The sequence below is a fragment of the Molothrus ater genome, chromosome 30 (assembly GCF_012460135.2).
Source record: "Molothrus ater isolate BHLD 08-10-18 breed brown headed cowbird chromosome 30, BPBGC_Mater_1.1, whole genome shotgun sequence".
In the NCBI taxonomy this organism is placed as follows: domain Eukaryota; kingdom Metazoa; phylum Chordata; class Aves; order Passeriformes; family Icteridae; genus Molothrus; species Molothrus ater.
In genome coordinates this window covers 712,975-736,190 of record NC_050507.2, presented here as the reverse complement: position 1 = coordinate 736,190, position 23,216 = coordinate 712,975, and the positions used below count along the sequence as shown (strand labels likewise).

The 23,216-nt window shown below is 47.0% G+C and overlaps 1 protein-coding gene across 2 annotated transcripts in view; it reads right to left on the bottom strand.

The window, feature by feature from the left end:
- The window catches only part of SCN8A (sodium voltage-gated channel alpha subunit 8), a 47,814-nt gene extending 28,587 nt beyond the window's left edge, over positions 1-19,227 (bottom strand). The window contains exons 1-8 of one of the 2 annotated variants that reach the window (XM_036399923.2): positions 18,903-19,227; positions 10,380-10,498; positions 8,481-8,570; positions 7,785-7,913; positions 5,677-5,768; positions 1,620-1,841; positions 1,203-1,266; positions 496-637 (exon numbers count right to left, since the gene is read on the bottom strand). In XM_036399923.2, the coding sequence (XP_036255816.1) occupies positions 496-637; positions 1,203-1,266; positions 1,620-1,841; positions 5,677-5,768; positions 7,785-7,913; positions 8,481-8,570; positions 10,380-10,498; positions 18,903-19,178 (1,134 nt within the window). In that variant the 5' untranslated portion in view covers positions 19,179-19,227. Of the gene's footprint in view, positions 1-495; positions 638-1,202; positions 1,267-1,619; positions 1,842-5,447; positions 5,540-5,676; positions 5,769-7,784; positions 7,914-8,480; positions 8,571-10,379; positions 10,499-18,902 lie in introns of both variants that reach the window. The other variant, XM_036399924.2, reaches the window with a different exon arrangement.
- Between the last annotated feature and the right edge of the window lie 3,989 nt (positions 19,228-23,216).

The following is a 23,216-nucleotide window of genomic DNA, read 5'->3' as shown; positions in this document are numbered from 1 at the left end:
AGAGCTCAGCATTTCCCCTGCACATTCCTTAGCCATGAACACAAAAGGTGACATCCGCGCTCCTCCCTTAAGGGAGCATCCAAACTGAAAAGAATTCAGAGGCACAGTGTGAAACTCAATGCTCAGACTCCCTTAAAACGAACCAAATCAAGAAAAAGCTGCTTCAGCAAGGTCCCCAAAGCACCCTCAGGTCAGGAGAAAACTCCGTGCCCTCCAAAGAGCCTGAGCACCCTCTGTGAGCAGAGCTGAATGCTCACAGCCTCCTGCAGCCAGGGCTAAGGCTCCTCCCAAATTAATTCACAGCTCAGCTGGGCCCACCATCCCTTCTGGACTGACAATAATGTCTCCCCTTCCTCCCCCCAAAAAACCTCGCTGTGAAGCTTTACTTGCACTCTTTTGGAGAGAAGGAATAAAACAAAGCTTCTCACATTTCCCTTTCCTGTTTTGCCCCCAGATTCTCCCCGTGCACAACACCAGAGCGAAGTGTTTACTTACTAACTGATACAAGTTTTCCCAAAAGTCCTGAGTCATAAGGCGAAACAAAGCCAGAAAAGCCCAGCTGAAGGTGTCAAAGCTGGTGTAGCCGTAGTTGGGGTTCCGTCCTGCCTTCATGCACGTGTATCCCTCTGGGCATTGGCTGGGGAGGGACAACAGCCAGGTCAGGCCTCTCCCTGCCCACTCTCCCAACCAACAGCAGCTCTTTCCATGCCATTTAAGCTCAGCAGACAAGGAGACAGGATTGCAGGACAGCCCTGCTCTCCCTGTCCCACAGAAATGAGACGCTGCAAGGCGCAGCTTTGCACTAAGCCTGAGCCCAAGGCAGGAGCTTGGGCCAGAAGGGTCTCCAGAGCTGAATGTCGGGGTGGAAAACCAACAGCCCATGGCAAGTTCCCATTTCTGAGCCTCCATCCACCCTTCTCTGATGGGATTCAGAGGGAAATAATGCCACTGGCAACCATTGGTGGCCAGAGCTGCCTCCTGACACGGAAAGTGTCCCTTACATTGCAACAGCAATGGATTCAAAATTAGGTTAAGAAATTTGAAACCTGGCGAAGTAACACCAGAACCAACAGAGGAAGCAACAGGGAATATTCCAAAGGTTTTGCCAGCTTTAGGTAACATGGGGATAACTGATTGTTAATGAAGCTCAAACTGATTGTTAATGAAGCTCAAACTGATTGTTAATGAAGCTCAACACTCACCCTGCATCTGAGCTGTTACCACAGAGCAAAGGGTCGGGGGCGCCAGGAATGATGTAAAAATTCGCTGAAGATGAAAAAGAAGAGGTTACATTCACACACATACACAGTTAGAGGATTCAAGAGACTGTAACACTATGAAAACCTTCACTTAAAAGACCCCCAAAAGCACTGCTGAGAAATTTGTCAGTAAAAATATTTTTTGGACTAATTATTTAGCTAAAAGAGCACATCCAAACCCTTCTAAAGGATGAATTCAACTAGGAACACCTCAACAAGGTCAGATCCAAAAAAAAACCTGAAAAACTTCTGCACACAGGGTTTTTACTGTGAAAACCACACGTAGCATGAGCCATGCTGGAACTCCTGCATCGAGCCAAGCCAGGAGGTTTTAGGGACCCTCAGTGTAGAAATACCTACACATATTGTTGGTGTATTCCTCCCAGTCGAAGCCCCTGGAGCCATTGTCCAGGAAGGTCTCGTTCACATTAATTGGCCAAATCACACACTTGTTCCTTAAATTGCCCATGAACAGCTGGAGCCCGATGAGGGCAAAGACACTGAGACAGAAAACTGTCAGGATCATCACATCCGACAGCTTCTTCACAGACTGGATCAGGGCACCCACGATGGTCTTCAAGCCTGTGGAGAAGGAAACAAGACTGGAAATCACTCCTGTAGAAGGAAAACACACTGAAAACCCAGATGAATACAGTACCTTCGAGTGACTCTACTCTGGGAAAGGTTGTGGCTGTGAATGGTGGAGGTTCCTGGGAACCAGCGTGTGTGCTCGGGATTTCCAGCCAGCTCAGTGCTGGGATGGAGGCAAGGACTGGGCAGAACCAACCAAAATCCCAAAGTTTGCCTCTGAGAGTGCCTGAGCCTCGCAGCAGGACTGCAGAACACGGGGAATCACTTCCCCCCACACACAAGGTTTGTCAAATGAGGATCAAACTGGGATTTGCTGCCACAAGAACCCTCATGGGCACGTTGAGCTCGCTGGCAGAGGCTGCAACAACTCACAGAGATCAAATACCCTGAACTCTCCCCATCTTGGGTCTCTCCTGCTCAACTGAACCATCTCAGCACTTCCCTTCCTTTGCAGGAGCAGAATCTTCCCTTTCAGAGGTGGCTTTGGTTACAGCCAGGGCAGGGCTTCACCCACAGCATTGGATTTACTGAGGCCCCTGGGATCATTAACAGGCTCAGGATCAAAAATAAGATATTCCAAAAGGAATCCTGCTGGTTTCCCACACCAGTCTGGTCCATGAGAAGCAGAACTCGTGAGTGGGGAGAACTCAGAATTAATTTTTAGGTGACAGGTCTAAACTAACTAGAATTTTGGATGCAGAAACAACACTGAATTAGGCTCCTTTAGTCAGCCTTTCTGGTGTGAAGTAGGATGATTCTGTGGTTTATAAATGAGCAGTGAAGGGAGAAAAGAGAAATAAAATAAAAAAATCACAGCTGGATTTGGGGTCAGTCAGATCCAAGGTTTCAGCTGAGACCACAGGAACATTTTGCAATAAACCCTGGAGCAGAAACCTTGGTCCCTTCCAACCTCCTCCTAAAAAAACCCTTGTAGACCAACAGAGGTTAGAACCCTCCCAGGAACATAAAGCTTCCAAAACAAAACAGTTGCAGACACATTCCTTGTAAAGGAATTCTACTTTGAAGTGTCATTTACTCCCATCATCCAAACTCTCCACGGATTTTCCAACCCAGAGCAGGATTTTGCTGCTGTGGCAGACACATCACCCCCAGCACCTCTTGCCATGCTCATCCCACGGCTCTGCTCTGCACATGCACCCACGGGCACCGGCACCTGGGCTCCTGCTTTGGATGCTGCTCTCCCTCAGGTGTGCCAGGAGAGGTTTGGAACCAGGACAGGACTGGCAGCAGGAGAGATCCCAGTCCAGGGACTGGCAACAACTTCCACAAACACAACTCCAGCAACTTCCAGCTGCAGACACCGCCCCGTGCTCCGTGGGTCCAGGTTTCCCTGGATCCTGTGGAACGCGGGTGTGACCCACATGGCAATTATAAAATGGAAGAACTCAAGTGCCAATATGGAAAAATTTCTTGAGACCATCAGGGTTTCACACAGGTTTTCCACCAAAAAAAGACCAAAGGGATATTTTGGTGGTTCAGTTCATGGGTGTCACAGTTTGCTCCTGTCACACAGATCCATAGAGAGCACGGAACTTTGTCCGTGGCATGTCAAATTCTGGTGGTATTTCCCATTTTTATCTTGTCTCAAACACACCTTAATTCCAGTTATTGACAGAAGGTGTAGATGGCACTCAAAACACTAAAATGAGCTTCTCAGTAGCTCAGCAGAGTTAAAATTCCCATTCCATGTGCTGAAGCAGAAGGGAAGCCTCTTTAGATTTTAATACTGAGTATATTCTAAAAATCACCTTTTCCTTGTGAAATGATAATGGTAAAACCCATAAAGAGCACTTTATGCTTTCATATTAAATAACCCAAAAGGCCAGTTATTCAAATGCTTTACACTCCTCCTGCTGTCACAAAATGGAGGGGGCCGAGATTTGTGCCGCAGAAACACACCTGGACAACCCTTCCCCAAAAATGGATACAAAACCCCAAAGTTTTTGCCATTTCAGGTGTGTTCAGTGTCCCCAACACCCAAACAGGATCTCCTTGGCTGTGTGTGGCAAATTACCCCTTTTATTCAATGAAAATACGCAGCAAATTGTCCTTCTAATAAAAATATTACATCAAAAATGTGCTGAACTTAGCAGGGCTCAGCCCAACCCCTGCCATTTGAAATAAAACTCAGTAAGTTTTGAATTCTGTGGAGAGAATGATCCAAAACTGAGCTGTTCTGCTCCCCTCCATGGGAACACAAGGCATGCTGTCACACAGCCAGCAACCAGCTCCTGAAAGCTGCATCACCTCCACATTGCTGGAATCAAGAAAGCAAAACACAGGCAAAACTGGTTTAACATCAGTGCTTCTCCTCTGAGCAAGGCAGAGCTCTCTGGAGCAGGCTGAGAGAACAACCACCCCTCAGACCACTCCTCACAGCAATTCCCAAAGGGCTTTTGCTCTTAAATATCACCAGACATGAAGGAAGGCTCAGTAGGAACATCACTCCAGCACGTTCTCAATGGGTGCAAGGAAAGCAGGTGCCGTGTAGGAGCATCACCACCATCACCATCACCATCACCACCATCATCATCATCATCATCATCATCATCATGCACAACAGGCAGGTCCCAGCTGATGGGGTTGGCAGTCTGGGATGGGACAAAAGGGATGAGCCCTACAGCTCCACAGGCCGGTCCCTGGCAGCCTGAGCAAGAGCCAGCACTGCAGGATCGGGGAATGCATGAGGCAACAAACCACAAAGGAACTGGGACCAAAACTCATTGAGCAGTTGTTTCAGGTGTCCACCTTGAGACAGGCTTGAAACCAAAAAGCTGGAGATGCCTGAGCGCCTGTAGGACCTGAGCCTTGAGCTTGACCTCAGAATTAGGGGCACTTTTGAGGAACCATGTGCACGGAGCTTTTCTGTCCAAGAATTCAGGATCAGGAAGTGTTCCAGGCCAGGCTGGACAGAGCTGGGATTAAACTGGTCTAGTGGAAGGTGCTCCTGCCCATGGCAGGAGGTAGAACAGGATGAGCTTTAAGGTCCCTCCCAGCCCAAACCAGACTGGAATTCTGGGATTCTCAGCCCAAAATGTCTCCATGGTGTCCCAAAGGAAGGGCCACTGCTCACCCTGTGACACCCAGCTGAGTCACAAGTCCAGAAGCAGCTTTGGGAAGGGTGGTCCTGACAAGTCCAGCTCTGGATGGCACAGGAAATGGGCAAAAAGGTTTTAATCTTAGTTGGGTTTTGCTCTGTTGCTTGATAAAATTATTCCCAAAGCAACTCCAAAACCACTGGCAATAACAGGGCGAGTCCCTGAGCCAGAAACTGTTCAGGCTGAGGAGGAGCCTGATCCTTTTCTTCTGGAATGAAACTTTAAAGCCTGGCTTCAGTCTCAGAGATCAGTACAAAATGTGCATAAAAAGGGACAGAAAAATATGGAGTAACAGCCTGTTCATCCCAAAATTTGATAGCCCAGGAGCCTTGATTTCAAACTGCTTTGTTCCACAGACTGCAAATCCCATCCAAAGAATCCCAGTGCCATTTCTGAGGAATGAGCAGTGCAGGAGGGGAGGGGAGATACAGAGAGGAGACACACACAAGCCCAGCCTTTAATGCTGAATGGTTCTCACCTGGAATTACAGAGATAGTTTTCAAAGCTCGGAGAACTCTGAAAGTTCTCAATGCTGAGACATTCCCAAGGTCCACAAACTCTGTGACATATCTGCAATGAGGGAGGTCACACACAAAAAACACCATGACAATACACACACCAAAATAAAACAACAACTACAGACAAAGCAATACATCACTCACAGGGGCCTGTACCCGACAGCTAAACACCAACCGGGGCCGCCTTACCTGGAATTACAGAAATAGTTTTCAAAGCTCTCAGAACCCTGAAAGTGCGCAGAGCTGAAACATTGCCTAGGTTTACAAACTCTGTTATATACCTGCAGAATTAAACCAGAGTTAATGGCACCGTTGGGGTCACCTTCCTTTGCACAAATTGTCTGCTTGTAGGAAACAGCTTGTGATTTAAAAATGCTTCAGAACTGGCATTGAAGAGAAAGACAGAGACAAAGGTGCAGGGGTAAAGTGTGGTTTAAGTCTCTCTGCTCCTCAGCCAGGCACTTGGTTGGATACCCATCCTCAGCTGGAATCATGGAATGTCCTGAGCTGGAAGGGACCCCAAGGATCATCCAGGGCAGCTGCTGGCCCTGCACAGACACCCCAGCAATCCCACCCTGGGCATCCCTGGCAGCAGCTCCTGGAGCTCTGGCAGCCTCGGGGCTGTGCCCATTGCCTGGGGAGCCTGGGCAGTGCCCAGCACCCTCTGGCAGAAGAATCTTTCCCTGATTTCCCTCCCCTGGCAGAGCTGCAGTGGTTCCCTGGTGTCCTGTCCCTGGTCACGGGGGGCAGAGATGGGAGCTGCCCCTGGGGATGAAGCTGCAGCCCCCAATGAGTCTCCCCTCAGTCTCTTCTCCAGCTGAACACACCCAGAGCCCTCAGCCACTCCTCCAGAGCCTCCTGACCCTGCTTTGGCCCCTCTCCTACAGCTTCAGATGGTTTTCATACCATGGTGCCCCAAACTTCACACAGTCCTGGAGAGAATTTGGAATTTTGAATGTCTACAGAAGACAACTGTAAAAATGCCAATTATTTGAGGAGATTTGGTGACACCACCCTGGGCAACCTTGGCTAGTGGGAAATGTCCCTGCCCATGGGCCTGGATGAGCTTTAAGGTCCCTTCCACCCCAAACCAATCCATGATTCCATGACTGTACCTCCGATCGGGGGTTTCAGGAATATTCGCTTCACTTCATGTTTTTTAAGAAAACATAATCATCTTCTGCTTTGATTAACATCCTTCCATTTAATTAGCATCCTTCATTTTAATTAGCATCCTCCATTTTTAATCCTTTCTGCTTCAATGTCTGCTTGTGAGCCACAGGAAGGTTTGATTCTCTTTCTCCAAGCAGATAAACCCAAGGTACACAGGGGAGAAGAGGCTTAGTGCAAAGTATATTTTATATATTATATATATTTTATATATTATATATTATATATTTTATATACTATTTTATATATTATATTTTATATTTTACCCCAGCGTAGAGAATATTTCCTCTGGGCCGTGTGGGGAGAAACTTGCTATGAAAAAGCAAAGAAGTGCTCGATATTCAAGATTTTTCCTGCTGCAGAAAGGCCTCAAGGGCTTCAAAAAGCTCTTAGTGTGGTTTAAATAATGCCCTTGACACAAAAGGAATTGTACAGAGCCTACAGGCAAAGCCTGGCCTCTGGAAAGGAAAGGGTTACAATCCCCACTGGGGGATTTGGGACATTCCTTTGCAGACCAATGCCTTAAAACTGGTGGGATTTGGTAATTTCTGGAGAAATGAAGGGATTGCAAATGGCCAGGTGGGATTTGGTCTGTGTGCACCCACACCGGGCTCTGGGTGTGTTTCCTGATGTGACTCAGACATGGCCACGATCCTCAGCATCAGCCCAATCCAGCCCAAGAGAAGAAAAACGAGGAAGGAAAATCAAATGTCTCCTTTCTGACACTGCAGCTTCATGGGAAAGGGGTTAATAATGCATTATTAGCAGGTGATTAACGGGTTAATCACAGTCCAGCCTCCAGTCACAGCCCAAGGAAGGAGAGGTAGGGACTGGAATTTGAAGATATTTGGTTCCTATGCTGATCTGGCCCTCGGGTGCATGAACCACCTGAAATCTTGTATTAATCAAGGCAATTTACAGAAAATCCTATTTTTTATTTGCAGTACCAACCCCACTAACTCCGTGCTGCTGCAGTTTAAAGCTGAAATCCCACCAGGCTAAAAAATCAAGGGGGTTCACTGAAGTTTTCCTTGATTTTTTTTTTTTTTTTTCCTTTATAAACCTACTCTTTTGCTAAGGCCTCGCTCCCTCCCAGGCACAGAAATCCCTGGAAAAACACAACTTACGCCATCATGATGACGCTGAAATCCAGCCAGTTCCAGGGATCCCTCAGGAAGGTGAAGCCATCTATACAGAAACCTCTGGCAATGATTTTCACGAGTGATTCAAACGTATAAATCCCGGTGAATGTGTACCTGGGAGGAGGAAAATGTCATTTTAGTAAGGGGGAAAAAAAAAAAAAAAAAAGGTGAATTGTAAAGACTTTGGTTTAAATAAAAGGCGCCAAAAGATGAAGGGAAAAAAAAAAAACCAAACCACAAAACACACAAAAAACCAAATCAAAACAAAACAAACAAACAAACAAAAAAAAAACCTCAAAAAAAAAAACCCACAGAAAAAACCCAAAAAACCCCCCAAAAATCCAAAAAACAAACCAAACCAAAAAGACCCACAAAAAACACAAAAAACCAAATCAAAACAAAACAAACAAAAAAAAAAAAACTCAAAAAAAAACCCCACAGAAAAAACCCAAAAAAACCCCAAAAAACTCCCCAAAAATCCAAAAAACAAACCAAACCAAAAATAAAAAGACCCACAAAAAACACAAAGAAGGGGAAAAACCCCAAAACATGGGGAACATGCAAAAAAAAAAAAAAAAAAAAGCACGGGGAGGAACAGGGTCCTCAAAGGAACAAACTCAGCATTTTGGGAGGTTCTTACAAACACATATTTGGTAATTAAATGCAACAATTTCTACTTACTCCACATTCTTTGACCATTCTGGCGGGTTACTAAAAGTCATGAATACACAGTTGGTCAAAATAGTGCACATAATGATCATGCTAAATACTGTGGGACAGAGTCAAGGAGCAAAGGGACACACAGGGACTCTTTAAACCCCCTCAATTCCCCAGAGGTCACTGACTGGAGGAAAATCCAACATTTCCAGGCTATTCCCTGTGGGCTGCTAATATTTCCCAGCAGTACTGGGAAATAAGATTATTTATATTTTAATTATATTATATTATATTTATATTTATATATTTTTATTTATATTTTATTTTAATGTATTGTATTACATAGAATATCTATATACTATATACACTGTATTATAGATAACATTTCTACACTATATACTATTTATAACTATATGCTATATATTTTTTATACTGTATTATATATACTATTTATATGCTATATAACATATACTATATGCTATATAGACTGTATTATATACAATATTAATATACCATATAAATATAAATATAAACTATATACAATGTAAATATAAATATATACAGTGTATTTTTATATATTCTATAATATATACTATTTATATACTATATAACATAGACACTATATGCTGTATAGACTGTATTATATACAATATTTATATACTATATAAATATAAACTATATACACAATGTAAATATAAATATATACAGTATATTTTTATATATTCTATCTACTATATATATACTACATAACATATATACTACATAATTATATATACATATATAGTTATATTTATGTATATATATATAACCATATAACTATATATGATAACTATATAACTATATATACTATATAATATATATGACTACATAAATAGCATTTTGTGTCACCATTCGGCGAATCTTCTGGGTTATATAAATTTAATATACTTTTAAAATTAGTTTTATATAAATCAATGTTAATATTTTCTGCGCTGCCTCAGCAACTCAACCCAGAGGCCTAAAGGAAACCTTGCCCCCAAATCCATCTATTCAGTAACTCCTGAATTAGGAGCAGGGTGGTCAAATCCAGGTATTTGACTTCCAAAATTGTTTCAGGAGACCCAAGCAGACCCCAGAGGCTCCAGCAGCAGCTCAGGCTCAGCCTGACAGAAATTCATCCCTCAGCTGCACATCCAGGGGGAGGAAAGGCCACCAGAAACCACTCAGAGCCAAGGAAAACATTCCCAGGTCAACTCTGACAAGATGGAAAAGCTTTTCCTCCATCTGAGATACAGGAAGGGAGATTCCAGAAGCCTCTGAACCACGTGGATGTGATTCCATTTTAGATCCATTTTCTAAAAATAAATAAATAAAGAGGGTGAAGCAGCTCAGAAGTCAATAAAGTGCATTGTCTTTCTCCTAAGAACACCATCAGGTGGTGCTTCCAAAGCTCTGCAATGGGGCACTCTTGGAAGAGCTCTGCCATTAGGAGGATGCTTGAGAGATGCCAAAAGAGCGAGAAATGAGGCAGTGTCTGATTACAGACAAGGTGGCTGTGGTTTGTTCTCCAGATAATCACTCTATTTATTCCTATGTAACATTCTAGCATTTATTTCATTGTAGTTTAATTCAATTTAACCATTTCAGTAGCTTCTAAAGCCTAACTCTCCTTCACGTGCAGCACAACCTTGAGTTACATCTGTTCCAAAACTCATCCACGTGTGTGAACAGGGAAAATAAAGGAGAATTTCCCTTCATTGGATGTGGCTAAAGAACTGCTTTTACCTCCAGTAAAAATGTGGATTTTTTGCATATTCTGAGGCATTTATATTTGAACTGAGCAAACAACAAGAGATTTTCAACAAATGGAAAAGATTAGCAAAAGACAACAGCTAAGAGAATTTCAACAAATCCACAAAGGTAATTCAGTGGTAAAAAGGATATGAATGTATCAAAATTTTAATAGCTATTCTTCTAAACAGATTAAAAGGACTTAAAATGTACAAGGCAGGTGTGGCACTAAATCGGAAGAGTGTTTTCCCTCTGTTTAGTACTACAAAGGTCTGCAGAGAAAAAAAGAAAGAGAGAGAAAGAGAGAGAGTTAATGCAGGAAAATCATAGCAGGAATTGTACCAAGTAGACAGAATTCCAGGGTAAAAAAATAGCATTTTCTGTTGGGTTTTTTAAAATAATCTCCTTTATGACGCTCCCATTAGGGTACAACACACCTGAACATCACAGGCATCACCCACCAGGACACCAGGGGTAATTCTACTCCAAAAATCCATTTGATGTGAGACCCCAGGCGGGGCAGAAGCCAAACCTCCCACCCAAGCCCCTCTCTGCTCTCCCATTATTCCCCACTATTCCTTCCTAAGGATGGGAACCCAGCTCCCCAGAGCCTCAGGAGCGGATCTGGCACAGCCCCTGCCTCCCTCCTGCTGGAATCTGAAATGCAAAGAGCTCTTAGAATTTGGGGCTTGTAAGCTGAGATTTAAAATTAAACACGAGATTTGATCCGAGACCTTGGAAAAGGCCTTTAAACGGAAGTGTTAGAGGGGAGAGTGTGGGTTTAAAGTAGAGACATGTTAAGCTAAGGAAAGGAAAGTTTGAAGTTTCAGAATTTTGGATGTAGGAAAAAATAGAAGTAGTTACAGAGGTAAAGAAGGAGTTTAGAATACAGCACTATAGGTTTGTGTGTTATAACATGATTGGCTAGGAAAGTTTACACTGCAGTATGGCTCTATAAAATGAAATATTTAAGGACTGGGTCAAAAATAGAAATAAATATCTTTGCTAGCAGTGTTTCATTGGTTAATAACCCTTTAAAAGGTCTTGTAACTAAGGGTCTTGTGACTTCCTGAATTCTGCTGTAACAACGGGAGCTGGGCTCACCCTTCTCACTTATGCAAAAAATAAGAAAATAAACTGCATCACTGAAACAACTCAGAGGTCTTGTCTCAAACTTATTCAAAACTCCCCACAAGCGAATTGCCACACTTCCCAAACAACCACAACAAATCCTGCTGTTACAAATCCCTGGAAAGACAGACTGACAGGCAAAGAGGACCAAAATGTGGGGGCAGAGTCTACAGGTCACCCACCATCCCCAGCACAGCAACCTCACTGCTTTTCCCTACAGAGCTAATGAAAATGTGAGGTCCATTTCTTCATTCAGAACCTGTGGAAGGAATTTCAGGTTCATGTCTCCATTCAGAGCCTGTGGAAGGAATTTCAGGTTCATGTCTCCATTCAGAACCTGTGGAAGGAATTTCAGGAATTTCAGGTTCATGTCTCCATTCAGAGCCTGTGGAAGGAATTTCAGGCCCATTTGTCCATTCAGAGCCTGTGGAAGGAATTTCAGGTCCATTTTTCCATTCAGAACCTGTGGAAGGAATTTCAGGTCCATTTCTTCATTCAGAACCTGTGGAATGAATTTCAGGCCCATTTCTGCACTCAGAACCTGTGCAATGATCCATGTGGGCACGGGGCAGAATTCTGCTGGTCCATCTCCCTGCAGAGAGCAGCACCAGGAGCATCAGGGGCAAACTGGGTCTGTGGGTGCTTCCCACACCATCCCAACCAGGGGGAAGTCAAAGCCCCTTCCCTGGCCCCATCTATCCCGTTTTTATCCTCCCCAGGACGGCCCCAAAGCACAGCTGGACTCACTCCTGTCTGCAACCCCCATCTGGCACAGCCCTGAGCTCAGAGCCCAACCCCAGGGAATCCACCAGGGCTCTCTGCCAGCACAGGCTTCCCCAGGAGGCTCACTCCTAGGAAATTTGTCATGTTCCTCGTCAATGGAACAATGTGTTTGAGCTCGTTTGGTTCAATTAGACCACTGAGCAGTAAATTATTTGCAAAGGAAATCAAAATCAGATTGTGGTTCAGCACAGAGAGAGGAAGGTTTGTTAGCAGAACCACTAATGCATCCCCACCAAAAGCACTTTAAAGACAGCCCTGGACAGCTCTTAAATTGCAGCACCAAGAATTAATGACCAGATCACCTTGGCATGGACAAAGCCCCTAAAAGGCCCAAAGTTTTGCAGAATTGCCATTACAGAGTGCTCAGGGGACACCCAATTCTAGGAATCAGCTCTGCCCCCGCCCCTGACACCACAAACTTTCCAGGACCCGCATCCCCTTCCTTTTTAAATCTCTTCAGGAAGGATCTCCCAGCTCTCCCACGCCCTTTGAGCAATGAACCACCCAGCAGGACCATGCTGGACATTACATGGGGCAAGGGGAGCTGGAAGAAGACAGGACCTTCCCAAACCCCCCAGAGTGCTGAGAGTCCAATCACTCCTTGGAAATCTCAGGGATGGGGACTCCAAACCTCCCTTGGCAGCCCCTTCCAATGCCTGACCACCCTTTCCATGAAGAAATTTAAGTTTCCATCCCATTGCCTATCAAACGTGAACTCCACGTTCTTCCCTCACCTGTTATGCGACTGCACCCAAGGCAGTTCCTTGTTTTCTCCCTGTGCTCTGCCCAGATTTCTCCTTTTAGACCACAAAACCTGTTGGAATTGTTCCTGCCTGCAAAGGCCATCATCCCTGGGCCTTTCAGCACAGTGAGGTGTCAGAATTCCAATCTGCTCATGGATTACGACACTTCTGAGATCCACCATTCCCCTGTGTACCACATAAAATCCTGAGTAAATCTCCACTTGCTCTTGTCAATAGAAGGAAAAGCCCAAAAGCCAAGAAGTGTTTGGCAATTTAAACCCTCTCCCAGTTTTCCATTCTGCTGCTGACATATTAAAACTCCATTTCAAAATGGCTGCAAGCTCTTAAAACATTTTCTGGATCCGGGCCAAGAACATCCTTAAGAGCTTTTAAGATGTGCTGAAGCAAAGCTCAAAACTCAGAGGAAGGTGATACCTGGAAAAAGGTATTTTGCAGTCAGTTTTAGAGATGGTTTTGTCTGGTTGGACTCCCCAAAGCCTCCCTTTGTTGTTAGAACTGTGAAAAAACTCCATCCTCTTTAGTTTCCATCAAGTTCCTCAGGACTCACCAAAACCTTCTTCATAAAAAGAAGGTTTCATAAAAATCAATCTGCAAAGCGATGACTGTGCTTGGGAGAGCAACAGAACCAACTGGGGGACGGCAAGAATCATTCCAGCTCCAGCAAGATTTAAAACATTCCTGCTTCCTGCAGGTTTGCCACTGAGCAGCTCTGTAATGGCTGAGGAGCGAGGGGGAGTGGGCAGGAGATCTCAGAAGCAAACAGCTTCAGGAACAGCCTCAGAACATATGGGAGCACACTCCTGCAGCAGCGACACGATGAGCAGCGACTTCCTGGTGACACCCTGAGCGAGCCACTGGGGCTGCTGGAAAAGGAAATTACAGCAAACCCTGGAGGCTGAAGAATTACAGACACGATCAGTCCTGAGAACAGCCCTGGGGAGAAGGGTTTGAGGTGCCCCAGGAACCCCCAGGGCTGGGCTGAGCCCCTCTGCCCTGCTCAGGTGAGACCTCACCTGCAGAGCTGCCCCAGCCCTGGCAGGATGGGGAGCTGCTGGAGGGAGCTCCTGATTTTTAAGTTTTAAGGACCCCACAGTCTGCCCGTGCAAGGAAATCCACTCTCCACCTCCTGGCCAGAAACAATTCTCCACCCTTTCCCCCATCAGGAGTGGGCTGCAGTTACTGAGGAGGTGGGAACAGATTCCACACTTGGCACTCCCTGATCCCAGCTCTGCATGCCTGGAGCACCAACAGCTCCATCCCACTCTGCCTTCCCTCCAACACCTGGACAGGGCTGCAGAACACTCCCTGCCTGCCACGGAATCCAATCTCCTTTCTTCACTCTTTCCCTTCCACACTCACTTTTCCTGCTCCTCTGAAGCCAATTGGAGAGACAGAGTGGAAGAAAAAACACCATTAAAGCACTCAGGACCTGGGAAAGGCAATGAGACGCTGGAAATAAGAGTAAAACTCTGGTTTTTGGGATGCTCCTGACTCTCTCCTCTGTTTTGGTGACTTCACTGAAATGCAAACCCAGGAGTGGTGCCGTGACCTTGCAGAGTCACCAGCTCTCCCTGCAGGCACACGGGCCAAGGCTCCTGAGGCACATTCCAGAGCCAGCCGTGCCTCCTGCAGCTGGGCCCTCACATCCCTGCGATTTTCCTGGGGCCAAGGTGACATTCTGGACCCACGGGGCCCGTTTCCAAACCTGGCATGTGACTTGACAAAGCTGCAAGTCACTCCCTTGGCACGAAGGCTCTGGAGGGATCCTCAGGTGCTCCTGTGGCAGCCGTAGGTGACCTCGGGCATCCCAGCCCAGCCTCAGCCCTCACCTGTGTGTGTGTGTGTGGACACCCCTCCTTTTCCCACTGAAATCCATCCACCTAAGCTTATCCACAGCCCCTCAGCTCACAGAACATCCAGGGGCCTTCTGCTGCCTCATCACTGCAGCCTTTGCAGAAGCCAAGGAGAACCCTCAGCTCATTCTGCAGCAGGGATGGAACTCGAGGGAGCTGGAAATGGAGAATTCCAGCCTGGCAAAGGCCACGTCCAGAACAGGGTGAGGAGGTGTTGAGCAGGGATGGGCTGGGCCATGAATGGATCACAAGGAAAGAGAGGTGTAGAGGATGGAGAAACTTCCAAAATGGAAATCCTGGCTGTAGGAATGGAAAAGGAAGATGGCCCTGATGCCTTGATAAGCACTGAAGGATTCAAGGCCATGAGGCTGCTCTGCTCCCAAGGCTGGGGCTGCTCACACGGGGTTTTTCCTGAATTTTGTTTGCACGTGTGAACGAGGAAATTCATGTAGCTGCCTTTTGGATATATGAATTGAAATGGTTTGGGTTTCCATAATAAAAATGGGTAACTATTGCTCCTACCCACGAACTGGAAAGCCATTACAAGTTGTAAAACAAGAAATCATGAAAAAATTCTTTCTGGTCCTTACACAGAGACAAAAGGGAGCTAAAGCAGCTCCCAGACCCGCTGCCTGTGAGCAAAGGGATTCCAGATCCTCCTCAGAGTCATGATTTACCCCTCACTTCATGACACTCGGGGGCTAGAATGTGTCCAGAGCTGGGAACAAGATCCTGGAGGTCTTTTCCAACGTCAGGGATCCCGGGATTCTGTGACTCCCATACTGCAAACCTGAGCAGAGAAAAGAGCAGCACCTTGGACAAAACCATTGCTGGGCCACAAACCCAGGGCTTGTGCCTCCCTGTGCCACGCTTGTGTTTCCAGGTCACACTGTTTCTCCTTTAAATATCACTTTACAGGTGCTGGGAGGTTCAGCTGCTCTGTTAAAATGCAGTTTCAGTTTCCTTAGACAAACCAAGATCACCGTGTCCTCCTGCAGGGAAAAGCAACCAGCTGATTTGTCCCTGTGCACGCTGCAAAAGCAAAGACCTGTGATGCAAAACCTTCTGGAGAAGGGCGGGGGGGGGGGGGAAGAAAAAAATCTTGGAAAACTTCCCATGATTCAAGCAGATTCGTAATTCCTGATGATTCAGAGAAGGGCCTTTTTTAATGGCCTTAAAAAAAAAAATTCTTTGTGGAAAGTCACTGACTATTGGAAGCAGCAAGGAGCACTAAGGCAAGGCCACGCTGAGGTGGACACGACAGGAAGGGAGCAGAGGACTCAGGGAGCAGAGGATTCAGGGAGCAGAGGATTCAGGGAGCAGAGGATTCAGGGAGCAGAGGATTCAGGGAGCAGAGGATTCAGGGAGCACAGGATTCAGGGAGCACAGGATTCAGGGAGCAGAGGATTCAAGGAGCACAGGACTCAGGGAGCACAGGATTCAGGGAGCAGAGGATTCAGGGAGCAGAGGACTCAGGGAGCAGAGGACTCAGGGAGGAGAGGATTCAGGGAGCAGAGGACTCAGGGAGCAGAGGATTCAGGGAGCAGAGGATTCAGGGAGCAGAGGACTCAGGGAGCAGAGGATTCAGGGAGAAGAGGATTCAGGGAGCAGAGGATTCAGGGAGCAGAGGATTCAGGGAGCAGAGGATTCAGGGAGCAGAGGATTCAGGGAGCAGAGGACTCAGGGAGCAGAGGACTCAGGGAGGAGAGGATTCAGGGAGCAGAGGATTCAGGGAGCACAGGACTCAGGGAGCAGAGGATTCAGGGAGCAGAGGATTCAGGGAGCAGAGGACTCAGGGAGCAGAGGATTCAGGGAGCAGAGGATTCAGGGAGCAGAGGATTCAGGGAGCACAGGATTCAGGGAGCAGAGGATTCAGGGAGCAGAGGATTCAGGGAGCAGAGGACTCAGGGAGCACAGGATTCAGGGAGCACAGGATTCAGGGAGCACAGGACTCAGGGAGCACAGGATTCAGGGAGCAGAGGACTCAGGGAGCAGAGGATTCAGGGAGCACAGGATTCAGGGAGCAGAGGATTCAGGGAGCACAGGATTCAGGGAGCAGAGGATTCAGAAAGCAGAGGATTCAGAGAGCAGAGGATTCAGGGAGCACAGGATTCAGGGAGCACAGGATTCAGGGAGCAGAGGATTCAGGGAGCAGAGGACTCAGGGAGCAGAGGATTCAGGGAGCAGAGGATTCAGGGAGCAGAGGACTCAGGGAGCAGAGGACTCAGGGAGCAGAGGATTCAGGGAGCAGAGGATTCAGGGAGCAGAGGATTCAGGGTGTGTGGGGAGAGCCAGACCCTGCTCGAGGTCAGCAGGGCTGGGAGGGCTCTGGTCCCATCTCCAGAACCTTCCCTGCATCTCAGCCCGCCAAGGATTCCACACGGCGCTCCCAGAGATGTGACAGATGCCTCCAGAGGGGGAATGCAGCTCATTTCTTCCTCTCAAAATGAAAGGGTTATTAATAGCCTCGTGTTGGGAGGCAAAGGCGGAGGGAGACGGATGCAGCAGGAGGGATAAGGGGGTTCCCTGAGCCTCCTTTTGGGGTGGAACGTTGAGAATCAGGGAGCACTGCCCCCTCCTTCAGCCAGAAAAAAACACAAATCAGCCCAATTCTCCCACTGCCACCACCCCTCCACCTCACAGACACAGAGAGGCTGCAGCACCCTGGCAGTGGGATCACAGACATTTCCCAACACCTCTGATGTGGGAAAAAGGGGGTTGAGAGGCCTTGGGAGTTCTCTTGTGAGGGTGGGGAGGGTGGGCACAGGTGCCCAGAGCAGCCGTGGGTGCCCCTGGATCCCTGGCAGTGCCCAGGGCCAGGCTGGGCAGGGCTTGGGGCAGCCTGGGACAGGGGAAGGTGCTCCCTGTGCCTGGCAGGGGCGGCACTGGATGGGCTTTAAGGTCCCTCCCAACCCCAGTCCTGCAATTCCATGACCTGCTCTCATCAGAGCCAGATTGGTTGAATAAAGAGAAAATATTTGTTTAATAAATAAAAGAGTATTCCTGAGGATATTTGTCCTGGTTCAGGGCAAATTTTGGAGCCTAAGCTGCCCTCTTCCCACAGCAGCTCCTGGTAGTGCATCTCCTGGAGGAGCACATCAGCTGGGCACCACCATGCAGGACACAGATCCCCAAATTTCACAGCCCTGCTCTGGCTCAGAACCTGCCCTCAGCACTCTGGACACAAGGATTAATTGACTGATTAATTAATTAAATTAATCAGCGTGAACACAGTAAAGAAGGGTGAGTTACACTCATCACTCCCCACATTCAGCTGATTTCACGTGAACGATGCCCTGCCAGCCTCAGAGTCCCTTCTGAGCGTGGCACAAACGTCTGTCCCAACAAGAACTCTGACCAGACTCACTGGTCACCCATGACACAGACTGCACACGCAGCCAATTCTGAGTCCTGAACAGCCACATCACCCACACAGCTCAACCTGCAGCTCCCCCAGAGGCACAGCTGAGCCTCAGCTGAGATGGTGACTGCCTCAGCTGCCTCAATTAGACTCCTATCAAAGAAAGCAATGAAATTAAACACTAAAGAACTTCGGTTTTGCCTTAGAATAAAATCAGTGACCGTGTTCCTCATTCCATCACCAGCAGATCTCTCCCCTTCATCCCCAGCAGAGTTTGTCCACCACTCCCTCATGACACCATTTCTTCGAACACCTCAGCACCCATAAATGCTTCCTGCCACATCACCTTAGACAAATAAAAATTAAGATGAAAGTGAGTTAATTAGTCTCCTTTTTTGCCATGATTCGGTGACCCAGTGCTTCATAACCATCAACTTCAGACTGAATTCCATGTAAGTGATGAAATACACACTGAAACCTTTACTCTTACCTCTCAATTAAATTCTTCTTATTGCCCTGATGGTTAAAATTGGCACATTAGCACTACTTGAACTATTTTTAGTTTCCAGAGCTTGCTCTCCTAACTCCACCCTTAAAGACTGATGTGATAGAGGCAATCATATCACCTCTATTAAACCCCACAGAAAAACATATAGGAAAACAAACCAACCAAACCATCCCCATCCAAGACTCCCTTCCTTTATCTTCTGTTCAAACCACACCCAAACCTGTAAGCTCCCAAGGAAAAAAAGGCGCTTTAGCAACTCCTTCCTTGCAGACTCACTTTCTGGGTCATATAATAAGGGTCAAAGTCCTCCAGTGGCACAGCAACCAGCCCTTTGGGGATGTCCCCGTAGATGAAAGGCAAATTCTTGCCCGCCTCAAGGTCACTGTTTGGTTTTGGTTTGCTGTCTTCATCGTCGTCCCGGTGGCTGCTGTCCTGCTTGGAGCGCTGCTTCTTCTTCAGCTCCGCGATGTGTTTCTCGATGTTGGCCAGGGACTCCGGAGTGAAGGGTTTAAAACTCTCGGGGCCTGGTGGTGCGAGCAGCCGCGCTGCCATCTTTTCATCCTGCAGCAGCTTCTTTAGAGATGTTGCACCCCGGGCAGGTCAGCTCTGCGGGGAGAAAACAGGGGCACCAGGTGAGAACGGCACGGGCAGAGGCACGGGGAGCCCCGCTCGTCACAGCCCCATGGAGGAGATGCCTGGGAACAGAGCTAGATGAAGAATAAAGTAGGAATTTATTACTCAAAAGGCCTCTGCAGGATCCCCTCTGGGCAGCACAAGAGCCTGGCCAGGGCTATGCCCAAGATGGCTCACTGGCTCTTGGCTCACTGTCCACCCAGGATGGACTCAGAGTCACGAGATTTCATACAATTAAAAACTTTCATTTATACTTTTCAGGCCCTGAGGCTGTAGGTGATGCCTTGAGAGGTTCCTGGAACAGAGCTAGACACAGTTAAAGAATAAATTCTGGATTTATTAAAAGGATGTCCTCAATGGATCCACCTTGGGCAGCATAAGAGCCCGGCTGTGACTCTTTTTTCCACCCAAGATGGACTCAGAGTCACAAGATTTCATACAATTATAAATTTTTATTTATACTTTTCAGGCCCTGAGGCTGTAGGTGATGCCTTGAGAGGTTCCTGGAACAGAGCTAGATAGAGTTAAAGAATTAAGCAAGGATTTATTAGAAGGATGTCCTCAATGGATCCACCTTGGGCAGCACAAGAGCCTGGCCATGACTCCACCCAAGATGGACACCAGTTTCCACACTTTAATAAGCTTTGGTCCATTTCTATATTGGGTTAATTGTCCAATTCTAGCTCCAGGTTATGCAGTCCCATCCTCACAGATTGCTCTCTTTAATTCCCTGTTGTTTACACTTTTTGGGCCTGAAGCTGCAGCTCTGTCCTTGGTCCTGGGGCTGGAAAAGGACTGCTCTGTCTGACTGAACTGTGAGGAGAACTGGCTAAAACATTTCATATGAAGTTCAGAGCTCTGTACCAATGCAGTACAGAGTCTGGAAAATATGAAAGGTAAAACTGAAGGCCTCAGGGTGAGGAGCAGAGCTGCTGGTTTCATTCCCAAAATGAGCTCCAGGTATGTGCACACCACAGCTGGATGAACCCACCTGCCACTGCCCAAGGTGCCACTTCAATGAGTTCTACAAGCAAGAAGCAGCTTGTAGGATCTCCCCAAGCCCCACTGGTGGCCCCCCCAACTTGGGCCCTCCTGAACACAAACTATTCTGGAAAAAACACTCAGAAAAGCAACTTCATGCTCACAGCAGAGCTGGGAGGAAGTTGGTTCCCCCGAATGCAGCCGCCCACCAGAGCTCTGCAGCTCTGCTCCTCGTGCCAGCTCCAGAACCAGCAGCAGGGATACCAGGAACACCCTGCACTTCTGAGCTGCTGCTACCTCGGCAGCCTGCTCTCACTCCAGAAGAGGCCAAGGGAGAGAGGGATGACAGAAACCCTGCACTGATGCAACAGCACTGCAGTGCTGCAGGCTGGAAGAGAACCCAGCCCCGGCACGGTGCTCAGGGAGGGACCCAAACACCAAATCCAAGAGGAAAGGCACAAAAACCGTGAGGATATGGCACAAAAACCCATGAGGATGTGGCACAAAACCCGTGAGGATATGGCACAAAAACCCATGAGGATATGGCATAAAAACCATGAGGATATGGCATAAAAACCATGAGGATATGGCACAAAAACCATGAGGATGTGGCACAAAACCTGTGAGGATATGGCACAAAACCCGTGAGGATATGGCACAAAACCCTGTGAGGATATGGCACAAAAACCATGAGGATATGGCACAAAACCCGTGAGGATATGGCATAAAAACCATGAGGATATGGCACAAAACCCATGAGGATATGGCACAAAACCCTGTGAGGATGTGGCACAAAAACTGTGAGGATATGGCACAAAAACCGTGAGGATATGGCACAAAAACTGTGAGGATATGGCACAAAAACCGTGAGGATATGGCACAAAACCCTGTGAGGATATGGCACAAAACCTGTGAGGATATGGCACAAAAACCCATGAGGATGTGGCACAAAAACCCATGAGGATGTGGCACAAAAACCCATGAGGATGTGGCACAAAAACCCATGAGGATATGGCACAAAACCCATGAGGATATGGCACAAAAACCATGAGGATATGGCACAAAAACTGTGAGGATATGGCACAAAAACCGTGAGGATATGGCACAAAAACTGTGAGGATATGGCACAAAAACCGTGAGGATATGGCACAAAAACCTGTGAGGATATGGCACAAAAACCATGAGGATATGGCACAAAAACCTGTGAGGATATGGCACAAAAACCATGAGGATGTGGCACAGAACCTGTGAGGATATGGCACAAAACCTGTGAGGATATGGCACAAAACCCATGAGGATGTGGCACAAAAACCATCAGGATATGGCACAAAACCCATGAGGATGTGGCACAAAAACCATGAGGATGTGGCACAGAACAAATCTCAGAGCTGCCTGGGATAGGGTCCCTCAAGCAAGGCAAAAGATAAGCAGTAAGGTCAGATCTTTTAAGGCAACACAAACACAGCATCCAAATAAATATTAACGATCTGGAGAAAAAAATGACTTTCAGATTCCTTGGAAACTGTGACACGGGGTTGAACTGTTAAAATTCAGCTATTTCAGCATGAGGTCAAGCACCCCCAGGCCATGAGGATGGTGCTGGATTCACGTGGGAGGAGCTCAGGGAAGCCGAACTCAACTCTCTGGAGTGCAGTGGGCTTCAGGAACAAATAAAAACCCAATAAATAACGGAGTCCTTGGGAAGAATACCTGGAGGTGCCAGCCCTCAGCACGGCATTTCCAAAGCTGGAACAGCCAGTGCAAACCATTGAGAGGGATCTCAGGTTATCCCTTGCAACTGCTGTGACACAACCTCCACACCCTGATCCTCACATCAATCTGAAACACACACCTAGGGCTCAAATGCTGTCTTCCAGCTCAGTTTTTATTTGGAGATCCAAAAAACCCTGGAGTACAGATCTCCCTCCTTATGTAATTCCAGAGGGCCAGGATTCTCTTCCTATAAACCTGACTGGGTATTTCTGGAGCAATAATAGTAAAGACTCAAAAAAGATGGCAAGAAGGGGAGAGAAGGGCCAGTATCTTGGTCACAATATCTCTGAGACATCACCAAATGGCCTGCTGATATTAAGGAAAATTAATTTATTCTATTCTTGCAGCATTTGCATGCATTTAATTACCAAATTTCCCACATACTGTGAAACTATAGAGCAGCATTGGGGATGTGGTCTAATTGAATGGCACAGATAAATATGTAAGGCCTGAATTTAGAAACCAAAGTAGCTCAGGGACACAGCATAAAAAAGGGAATAAATGAAGGCATGAAGGAATTTGTGCAAAATTACACAACCCACAACTGGAGGCACCGACTCAGCTGACTGCCCACTTAAAGGGAAAAACACAACCAAACCCAACAAACCAACACCACTCCCCAAATCTGGTTCACAGCTGCACATGGCAGCAGCTTCTCCACATTTTGGCATTTTGGAATTACTTACAGGGCTGCTCCTTGTGTAGCATCAACACACAACAGGGACCTGAGGGCCTCTCTCCTTGGGATGGTCTTGCCTGTCCTGACTTCATCTGTTTTCCCAATAAATGATCCCCCATTAAGGTAATGGGCAAAGTAAGATGTGTGGCTCCACCTCATCTTCATCAAGGAGAAGTAGGAGAGCCTGGTAAAGCTTCTGGAAGCTAAAAACCTTGTAAATGTTATTTTCCAGCCGGGAATGGTCCTGCTGGGATTGATGGATATATCCCAGCATTTATTTTGGCCCTTCCCACACCAGGTTTTTCAACCTGTTAACAAGAGAAAGGTTCTGAAAATTGTGACACTTTTTTTTTCCCAGTTTTACCCACGGAGAACTGCACTGGGAACGACACCACGCTGCCAAAACCAGCAGTGCCAGAGACTCAGCATCCAGGGGAGCTGCACAAGAGGTGACTGGGTTAGGGAGCCATGGATCCCTGCACTGGGGATGACACTGCACTGCTGCTCCCAGCCACTGCCAGGGA